General features: G+C 32.2%; 3 protein-coding genes across 3 annotated transcripts; 1 reads left to right on the top strand and 2 right to left on the bottom strand.

Annotated features, from left to right (window-relative positions):
• Positions 1–984: 984 nt before the first annotated feature.
• On the bottom strand, positions 985–1,891 carry LOC108559320 (protein takeout-like). Its single transcript, XM_017916562.1, has 3 exons — positions 1,763–1,891; positions 1,350–1,712; positions 985–1,292 (listed from the first exon to the last, which is right to left on the bottom strand). Exons 1-3 carry the CDS (start codon positions 1,824–1,826, stop codon positions 985–987), a joined length of 735 nt encoding a protein of 244 aa, XP_017772051.1. The 5' UTR covers positions 1,827–1,891.
• Positions 1,892–2,294: 403 nt separating this feature from the next.
• On the bottom strand, positions 2,295–3,875 carry LOC108559339 (golgin-45). Its single transcript, XM_017916584.1, has 4 exons — positions 3,772–3,875; positions 3,186–3,719; positions 2,931–3,130; positions 2,295–2,876 (listed from the first exon to the last, which is right to left on the bottom strand). The coding sequence occupies exons 2-4, from the start codon at positions 3,714–3,716 to the stop codon at positions 2,387–2,389; spliced, it is 1,221 nt and encodes a 406-aa protein (XP_017772073.1). The 5' UTR covers positions 3,717–3,719; positions 3,772–3,875; the 3' UTR covers positions 2,295–2,386.
• Positions 3,876–7,610: 3,735 nt separating this feature from the next.
• On the top strand, positions 7,611–10,186 carry LOC108559347 (putative defense protein 3). The gene is made up of 3 exons (XM_017916593.1): positions 7,611–7,993; positions 9,133–9,346; positions 9,849–10,186. The coding sequence occupies exons 1-3, from the start codon at positions 7,789–7,791 to the stop codon at positions 9,910–9,912; spliced, it is 483 nt and encodes a 160-aa protein (XP_017772082.1). The 5' UTR covers positions 7,611–7,788; the 3' UTR covers positions 9,913–10,186.

Raw genomic sequence — 10,186 nt, 5'->3', positions numbered from 1 at the left:
AAACCTCTTGCTCCAAATTCAGAATTCCGTCCAACTCAGCTTTAATCTTTTGCTGCACTTTCCTCAAATACAGCTTACCTCCATTTTCGTATAGCTCCAGTTTCAAGAAAAAGTAAAAGTGTAAATTTGCTAAAACGGATAGAAACAAATACTAGTAGTAGTATTTCTAGAAGGAATTATCTCAACTCACTTGCATTAGCTTTCAAAGTTCCAACGCTATCGAAATGAGCGCCAAACAATGTTCCAACAAATTCCGAATCTCCGAGTGCTTTAGCCAATGGAACAATAATTTCAAGTTTATACTCTTCATTTTCGGAATCCGCTTGAACATTTAAAACGTCGAAATCTTTGAATCCAGTGATAATAGTGTTTGTCACGCTTAATTTAAATCCTGGGATTTCGGTGCTTTGACTAGAGATGAAGAAAGGGTCCAGACTGGGTACGGACCAGCCGGGAAGCCCATGCGGAATCAAAGGTTTTGCAGCCTGAAGGTTGCTTTTGATGCATGCGCTTAAGCCTATGTTCGGATTGCAGCGCTTAATGATTGGAGCTAAAATAATATATATTAATTGTAAGAATAACAATAATACTAAATTATTAAACTATTTAACTTACGGAGCTGAGCTGCGGCTGTTAGACCGACGAGTAAGAGAGTAACGAATGAAGTTTTCATCTTGTCTTGAAATTATGCAGGTTTCAATAAAATTGTCCTGCTTTTATACCAAACAAAGAATGTCTGGCATATAAAAATATACTTATAAGAATGACTTTAATTATCATTGGAAACTCGTTTCAAAAATAAATGTTTTTCTTGAGCATGAAAAATAAGTTGATCAGACAGATCAATGCTTTATTTATTATCAATATGCCAATGAAAGCAGGATCGAATTAAGAGATGGGCTTTGGGAGCTGAAGCATAGTAAATACCGGACATTCTTTGCAATATCTTTATTGTCAAGAAATAGATCAAAATTCTAAACACTTTTAATTATTCGGAAACAATTCGTCGTACGGTATTTTAGAAAACATTCTCACGAATATTTCCGCGATGATTCCTTCAAATACGTTTTCAAGAATGGGACTAAGGGTGTCTACAAACGAATCCTGATTTTCGTTGATGAATCCATTTAGGGCCCGACTTGCACCCTCGTTGTTTTCTTTGAGATTTCCAAAATCGAAGAAGAATCTGCCGTTATTCTTCGTTGTCACTTGAACGTTCTTCGTTTTTAAATACACTTTGTTCTTCTTCTCGTATTCCTCCGCATCGAATTTTAGCGAAACATGAAAATCGGCTGTAAAAAAAAGAAACTTTAAAATACTTCTTATATAATAATGTATAATGTACATACTTCCATTCCCGTAAGTTCTTCCATTTGTTGTTATAATAGAGTTTAACAGCTTACCCTCCAAATCCACGTCACCTCGTGCTTCGAAATTAATTAATATAAAATCAAATTTGAATGTTTTTTCGATCAAATCAACTTGCACATCTTTTAAGGCAACGTTATGTAATCCATAAAGAGCCACATTTGTGCCCAATACATTTAAAAGGTCGCTGACCATTTCGACCTTCGTGATTTCGAATTTGTTCATAGAAGGCACGAACAATTTCGGAATTCCTTCCTCTAAGTGCGGCCGGGCTTGCTCGAAATTCTTTTTTATGCAGTCGTTCAGATGTGGATCATGTCTTGAACATGGCGTTACATAGTTTGCTGGAATTGTTCGTTTTCTATTAATAGTATATCACTTTTCCAGTACTTACGAAAATCGTAAGCGAATGCAGACGCAGCTACTGTTAGAATTGCAATTAACGAGAGTTGATGCATCTTTCTATTCAATAATGGTTCTATTTCATTTCCTTTCTGGCTTTTATAGTCATTCAATCTTTGGAATTTTATTTTTGTTACTTTATTTAACTAATGGATACTAGTTTTTATTGACAAAAATTCTGTTCGAAAATAGATTATTAGCACTTTCATTTTTAGATTTATTGTTATTTTATTCCTGTTTCAAATGAAACAATATTATTTAATTCATTGAAAAAATATGTTTTATTATGAAAAATTTGGCCTTTAATCTTGTTAATAAGTTTTAAGAAATGAGCAATTAATTATTGTTTTTGAAATTTTTTTTTTTAATTTTCAGATAAACTTGAAAAATCTGTTAAGTAATAGTAACCTATATCTCGGTTACTCAAACATGTAAATTAAAGACAACAGTATAATTTTTCTTAGTAAAATATATAATCTTTAATTGCTTCTTAAAATCCCTGACATGTTATCAATATTCTATTCGTTACAGTTAACAGACGCTTAATAATTTATAAATTACATTACAGGTATAACTGGGTATTGCTTAACTATGATAAGATTGCTCCATGAATGATTCATATATCGTGGATTTCGCCTGTGCAGTGTTTGCAACAGGTGGCATGCATGGTAGGATGTTGCAGGTACATTTGGCCTCCACTCAAAGACATCGCAGCGCCCATCAAGGCATTACACACTGCGTCTGGTTTGTACGTCAAAGAAACTTGATTCTTCAAGATCCTGGCTGCGGCATTCTCTCCAGGCGTATTGGTGGGTAACTTCAAAATATTCTCATCCAATTCCTTGTCCTCCTTAACGAAATGTCCTCCAATATGTTCAGCCAATTTACAGTTGTTTACAGCCAAGTCAATTATGTTTGTACTCTTCAAACAGCTTAAAGTTCGCTCCGGTAAAGTTTCGTCTATTCTCGTTAAGACTTTGTACGTCTTCAACGCAGAATTCCTGACTTTCGTTCGTTCGTTAATTAAGAGTTTCAAGTTTTCTTGAAGATCGTTGATTCTGTAACTGAAAGCCGATTTCCACCTAGCCAATTCCTCGACCATCAAACTGGAATTTAAAAGAAAATTAATAATCCAATATCTTTAATAACCAAGTTCAAACCTTGACGCTAAAAACTTGCTCCTCCAAACTTCGCATTGCCCAGAAAGCCATTCAGTTTGCTCCTGGTGCGAGGTCAAGTGATTCGCTGAATTCAACAAAGCCCTAGCCAATTGAAGTTTATCCTCAGTTAAATGTTGCACTCTACTCTCCAAATCTTCGCCTACTGCTGCAACCAACAATGTCTTCAATTCACTATTTACCTAAAAACAGAATATTTAAAAAAAATTCATATAAAAACTCGTTGAGCAAATTTACTTGAGCTTGGAATTTAAGTTGATTTTCTAAATGTGCATTGGTTTCTCTGAGGTTCTTGATATCCGTCTCGTAAGCTAACCTATCATCCTCCCACTGTTTCATCGTAATAATAGACTCATTATTCATCAGAGCCTCTTTCTTCTCTTTTCCCAATTCCACAGATCTCATTTCAGACATCTGATGCACCAAATCCTGTATATCCACATTGTTTTTACTGATCGGTGGGCTGTTCACCTTAAGTACCCTTTTCTTTGGTATAATTGGATCCACTGCCGCTTTGAATGGTTCATAAGGGACAAACTTTGCTTCCTTTGGTTTCTTCACTAAATAACTAGGCTTTTTACATTCCTTTGGTATGTATTTGGGAATTGTTCTGATTATAGGACCCTGCGGCGTGATTGGTTTTGTTGAATGGTGCACAGCTCCTAATTTGACTTGGCTCAAGTTTTTGCTGATTATTTCGGAGAAATTGATCAGAGAACAGTCCATTCCATCACCCATCGTCCTCTGAGTTAAGCTGTTCATATCCATGACCTATTCGATATAATTTGAATATTAATCACATCAAACTTACATGATAACTTACTTGTTGTGACTTAGAATATCTGTTTCTTAATATTACGTTATAAAACGCAGTTTCTTATTTAGTTTTTAATGAACAAAACAGATTGAGCAATGGAAATTAAAATAGAGAAAATAATAATATGTATGTTTCTCGTATAAACACCATCTGACAAATATGACAAATCCAAAGTAGGTCAAACGAATATCAAAAGGACTACTTAAAACAAACTTTAGAATCCTATAGTTCAAATTGATAATATACATTATGATTATGTAATATTATTAAATTTAATTGATTACATTCAGATTATTCAATATTTTTATAAGATTGGTGAAAGTCCGTCAAGTGCTGTCCTCTATCTTCAATCGGTTGCAATATTCAATTGAATTTAAATTTATTATCAATTTAAATTACGCAGTATTTACCTTACATATACATTTTTTTTTTATATTATTGTAGAGAACAATAGGAGTGTAAATGGATTTGCATTACATTATGGAATAATTGCATCACATTATTACGTAAAGAAACGGCATTCACTGTACGATTTCAAGTTAAAATTGATTAAATAATAAACGTAACAATGCAAGGAATTATAACTAGGATGGGCATAAATAAAGGTCGAGGTTTAAACGAAGAGCAAGAGTGAAATACAAGCAAAAGTATCAAGGATAATGAATAAAAGCAAAATGTTAACATTAAACAATATTGAAAAATGTGTTTTAATTTGCGTTAAAATCGATATTAATTGGAATTGAGTTACAAAATTCAACATAAGTCGAATTATGTAAGGAAGATGCAACGATAAAAGTATTATTAATGTGTTAAATGTCATAATAGGATGTTATATAACGACGAAAAGTGAAAAGTTTGAAGCCGTAAAAATATATATGCATAATATATAAAGAACTGCAGCGGCTCATTAAAAACGGGCTAAGAGGCTTAAAATGAAAGAATTGGTAATGTCCCAAAGTTATTATGCACTTGGAGGTAAATAAGAGAGTATAAATGAGTCCATTATTCAACCTTTTGGGTAGGTTACGTAATAAAATTAGAATTTTCTGTTTTAACGCAATCTAGAAAATTAGCGACTCGAGAATCGTGTATAATGCTTCCTATTTAATAAACGACTCTGAAATTTGGCAATAGATTGCTTCATCCAACAGAAATTTGCAATAAACTTATAATGATATGGAAGTGGATCGATAGTTATATAGGACTTGACTTGATTTTTTTTGTCTAATAATTATTAGCTGTATTTTAAACGAAAATTATACTTTGCCAATTTTTAATGTACTATGATTTTAACTGTATTTAAAATCTAGTGTATAATTATTTGATTTAGGGCAAAACGAACAGTAATTTCATTTTTTTAGAGAATATTTTCTCAGTTTTACATTTTTACAGTTTTTTTTTTTAAATACGTTTAAGAGTTCAACGTATTATTTATTATTTTTTTATAAAATGTAATTTAGTTATTTCAATTCAAGCAACGAATTCTCATAATACCGTTTGTTTCTCGAATAATAAATAAAAAAAATAACTTCAAATATGATACGTTTTGTAACTGTGGCAAATTTTGTTTTTAGTTTTTTATAATAACAAGTTGTAATTTTTAAGGATTCAAATATGATTTATTATCAATTTTTACCTGAATTTACATATTGATTTGTAGAAATACTATAAAATCGAAATAATTTGTGTTTTTGATGCTTAATAGTTGTTATGAATTTGAATTTAACAGTGAATTATTATGTTGTAATTGTAATCACAAAGAGTAATAGGTAAAGGTCAGAGTAGAGAGCAAAACGATATTAGTAAAACTATAAGGAGTGGTTTATAAACAATATGTTTAATATTTGAGTATTTGAAGGAATCGTATTTATGAAAATTATTGAAATTTTATATTGAAAAATATTTAATTTGTAATTTTTATTGCAATTAATCTAAATATGAGGAATGATGTATAAAGACGTGTTAAAATAATATTATATGTTTCAAGAATGTTTAATTATAAAAGAATATTAAATTTTGATAAAAATAACAATAATTTTATAACGAAAACTGGTAAAAAAAATTTATTGTAAAAATTTGGTTTTATCTTTTAATATTTGATTGTAATTATTTCAATCAGTTGAAATTAATGTGTTTGGAAATTATATATGTAATGTATTGTGAAATTTGGTAATAAATTGCGAAATTTGTAGGAGATTTGTAATTAATATGGAATATGATAGAGACAAAGTGTGATTTCTTTTCTGCATTCGATTCTGCTCGTTTTACTCCAATTTCTATTGTTGCTGAATATATGCAATTAAGCCATTGCGAGGAATCGTATTTATGAAAATTATTGAAATTTTATATTGAAAAATATTTAATTTGGAATTGTTATTGCAATTAAGGAATGATGTATAAAGACGTGTTAAAATAATATTATATATTTCAAGAATGTATAATTATAAAAGAATATTAAATTTTGATAAAAATAACAATAATTTTATAACGAAAACTGGTAAAAAAAACTATAAAATTTATTGTAAAATTTGGTTTTATATTTTAATATTTGATTGTAATTATTTCAATCAGTTGAAATTAATGTGTTTGGAAATTATATATGTAATGTATTGTGAAATTTGGTAATAAATTGCGAAATTTGTAGGAGATTTGTAATTAATATGGAATATGATAGAGACAAAGTGTGATTTCTTTTCTGCATTCGATTCTGCTCGTTTTACTCCAATTTCTATTGTTGCTGAATATATGCAATTAAGCCATTGCGAGGAATCGTATTTATGAAAATTATTGAAATTTTATATTGAAAAATATTTAATTTGTAATTGTTATTGCAATTAAGGAATGATGTATAAAGACGTGTTAAAATAATATTATATATTTCAAGTATGTATAATTATAAAAGAATATTAAATTTTGATAAAAATAACAATAATTTTATAAGGAAAACTGGTAAAAAATAATATAAAATTTATTGTAAAATTTGGTTTTATATTTTAATAATTGATTGTAATTATTTCAATCAGTTGGAATTAATGTGTTTGGAAATTATATATGTAATGTATTGTGAAATTTGGTAATAAATTGCGAAATTTGTAGGAGATTTGTAATTAATATGGAATATGATAGAGACAAAGTGTGATTTCTTTTCTGCATTCGATTCTGCTCGTTTTAGTCCAATTTCTATTGTTGCTGAATATATGCAATTAAGCCATTGCGAGGAATCGTATTTATGAAAATTATTGAAATTTTATATTGAAAAATATTTAATTTGGAATTGTTATTGCAATTAAGGAATGATGTATAAAGACGTGTTAAAATAATATTATATATTTCAAGTATGTATAATTATAAAAGAATATTAAATTTTGATAAAAATAACAATAATTTTATAACGAAAACTGGTAAAAAAAACTATAAAATTTATTGTAAAATTTGGTTTTATATTTTAATATTTGATTGTAATTATTTCAATCAGTTGAAATTAATGTGTTTGGAAATTATATATGTAATGTATTGTGAAATTTGGTAATAAATTGCGAAATTTGTAGGAGATTTGTAATTAATATGGAATATGATAGAGACAAAGTGTGATTTCTTTTCTGCATTCGATTCTGCTCGTTTTAGTCCAATTTCTATTGTTGCTGAATATATGCAATTAAGCCATTGCGACACTAATCCGAGGCGCATTGCTTAATGATCAAGATAAGCGCCGTTACCATACATCAAAGCCAATCCCATTCTAAACTGGAAGTTAGAAAAGAAAGGTAGAAAACTGAATCAAGAATGATAAAAAAAAGAGTAAAACGAAATAAAAAGTAGAAATCTGGCATGTGTGCGTGTGTGTGCTCGGCTTACATCAATTGGTAATAACCAGTCAATCATATGTTGTTATACTACTCCACTATATGGGATATTGTTATATCATCAGAGCTGCGGTGAAAGTGGTTTTTGTTGGTGGAGTTTTCGCGTTTTGCTGCGGCTCCGATTCGGTATCAGTTGTCGAGAAGAGTTATCCTGGTCAAGATGGGCAGAGCTCTGGTATTCGTGATCCTCGGTGTAGTCGGTTTGATAGAGGCCTTCCCCGACGGGGCACCAGTCGATGCCTGCGTCCGTCCGAACCACGCGAACGAACCGAACCACGGACGTTTCTCGCCGCAATCTGCAGGAACGAACCCTTATCAAGTCATTGCATCCAGCGACACTTACGGTCCTGGAGCACAGATCACAGGTAAATAAACCACCCGCTTGGAGAGAGAGAGAGAAAGCTCGGATCAAGGGTGATTTAACCATCAGACCTTCGTCCGTGTCCTTTACTTATTTATTCATTCGCTTATTTTCTCTATCAACCCCGCATCCTGAGTGTATACAGGAAATTCGCAAGGAAATTGTTACCCTCCTCCTTGGCTTATCTCCGGTGCCGAACCACCCCCCAAAACCGAATCGTTTTCCGCGTATGATCGATTCCACTCTCTCATCATGGTCCAATGCCTTTGCATACTCGCCTTTCCTCCTCCTCCTCATTCTGCGCTCTTACAAAATCCGTGCCAATTGCGTAAACAATGACCCCAAAAAAGGCGATACCGCTTCACTCTTTTTTTTCTTTTTCTCGCTTTTCTTTCTTCCGTAGAGAAGATTCAGTGTAGATGAAGAAGTTTCTTAAAATCGCGCCTGGAGGTTAATTAAAAGGAGGCGGCAGAGTTTAATTAGTGCTCCGACGTTTGAGGATTGTGCAACACGTTTGACACGTTCCCTGATCCTTCTTCCCTTCGGGGCCGGCAAAAACCGGGAATCGCCGGCGGATCTAAATTGAAATCGTTGAAACTCTGAAACAGCAGAAAATATAAAATCCAGTTTTAATTAACTTCATATTCCGAACTTTACAACACAAGAAACTAAGTACTAATGTCTGGTTTTGCTAATCTTCAAACTTTTACATAACAGCACAATTAAATTAAAATAAGCTTAACAAAATAGTTTTCTGTATGTTTCATGTGTTGATGAATATTTCAATTGTATTCATTTCAATATTACAGAAAAAATACCGCTGCTGTAATCCAATGTGTAAAATTTTTACTGGTTTAAAAAAATTGGTCGGTTTTTCGAACTCGCAGAATCGCGTTGTTTTCGCATAGCGCAAAATTCTATTACGATATTTGTATTCATATTTATGGGGGTAAATAGCGCAAAATATTTTCGGGCGAATCAGATTATGCGGTATTATAAATTTGTCGGTCGTGTACAATGCTGGGGGGTTGTTTTAGAGGGGGATTGTTGTCCCCTTGTTGGGGGAATTGAATTTTGCGTGTAAATTATGCGAGTGCCCTGTGTAACTAATGATTTGTTCCGCATCTCCGTTGGAATTTCCAGTCACCATCCATGGACACGATACGTTCAAAGGATTCCTCATTCAGGCTAGGGATGCATCCACGAACGAATGGATCGGAAGCTGGTTGGAAGTGCCCAACACGAAGATACATCCGGAGTGCAGTGCCATCACTCACGCAGATCCCAAAGACAAGCAGCAGGCCGTTCTCGTCTGGCAGGCGCCGCAGACGGCTCACGGTGGTCACGTCTACTTCACGTAAGTTCGGCGAATAAATGCGATTCCTTTTTGATCCCTTCCGGATCCCACATAAAGCCGAAAGCTGATTGCGCACATGAATCAGAATCAAACCCTTTTGAAGTTGGAAAATCAGCAAAAGTATTGAATAACTTTCGAACGATTAATGTTACTTCTACTTGCAGTTTCTTCAACAGTATTTAGTTACATCATTTACTTTAAATCACATACTTTGAAATTTTTCAAGTAACTTTTTACAGCAATCCAATTACTTGCGTACTTTTACAAGTTATTTTCTTCCTCGGCTATATTAAAAGCATATTAATTAAAAATAGTATTCATAATATGACATCAAAATTTCAAAACTTGTCAATGTCATTTAGTTGTCAATGTCATCGAACTGTCACTGTGACAGAACTGTCAATGTCATTGAACTGTCACAAAAGCATATTGCGTATTTTCATAAAAAAAAGTTATATAATTTATTTTAATTTTTCATATATATTTCTTTTTTTTTTCCTAGGGGTACCGTGCTGAAGAGTTACAGCACCTTCTGGTCCGGAGTTATCAGCAAAGTGGGCGCCTAATTTACATATTTTTTTTGTACGTTATATCCTTAATTAGTCTTAAGCATACATCCCATTAACCGCAGAAAGGTGCAGACCGTAAACACGCAAATATTGATCAACCACGGCCGTCGTCGTCGTAGTCGACGTTGTCATCATCATCGCAGACAATAACAAAAATCTGTTGTTTGTATGCATTTCAACAAACCGCATTTCCATAATTATACACAACGTTGTTATTTATTTCCATTTTACAAAAAAAAAATATACGTTAATTAAAAAAAGCACAATAATT

The sequence above is a fragment of the Nicrophorus vespilloides genome, unplaced genomic scaffold (genome assembly GCF_001412225.1).
Source record: "Nicrophorus vespilloides isolate i.1.1-1 unplaced genomic scaffold, Nicve_v1.0, whole genome shotgun sequence".
Lineage (NCBI taxonomy): Eukaryota > Metazoa > Arthropoda > Insecta > Coleoptera > Silphidae > Nicrophorus > Nicrophorus vespilloides.
Note: the sequence above shows the minus strand (reverse complement) of the source record. Positions and strands in the feature narration are given on the sequence as shown.

Coding starts and splice junctions, on each gene's coding strand:
- LOC108559347 (XM_017916593.1), top strand. CDS start 7,789: ATGGGCAGAGCTCTGGTATTCGTGATCCTCGGTGTAGTCGGTTTGATA. Junction 7,994..9,132: donor TCCTGGAGCACAGATCACAG/GTAAATAAACCA, acceptor TGGAATTTCCAG/TCACCATCCATGGACACGAT. Junction 9,347..9,848: donor GGTGGTCACGTCTACTTCAC/GTAAGTTCGGCG, acceptor TTTTTTTCCTAG/GGGTACCGTGCTGAAGAGTT.
- LOC108559339 (XM_017916584.1), bottom strand. CDS start 3,716: ATGGATATGAACAGCTTAACTCAGAGGACGATGGGTGATGGAATGGAC. Junction 3,131..3,185: donor AACTTAAATTCCAAGCTCAA/GTAAATTTGCTC, acceptor TTCTGTTTTTAG/GTAAATAGTGAATTGAAGAC. Junction 2,877..2,930: donor AGCAAGTTTTTAGCGTCAAG/GTTTGAACTTGG, acceptor TTTAAATTCCAG/TTTGATGGTCGAGGAATTGG.
- LOC108559320 (XM_017916562.1), bottom strand. CDS start 1,826: ATGCATCAACTCTCGTTAATTGCAATTCTAACAGTAGCTGCGTCTGCA. Junction 1,713..1,762: donor TGCATTCGCTTACGATTTTC/GTAAGTACTGGA, acceptor GAACAATTCCAG/CAAACTATGTAACGCCATGT. Junction 1,293..1,349: donor AAGAACTTACGGGAATGGAA/GTATGTACATTA, acceptor TTTTTTTTACAG/CCGATTTTCATGTTTCGCTA.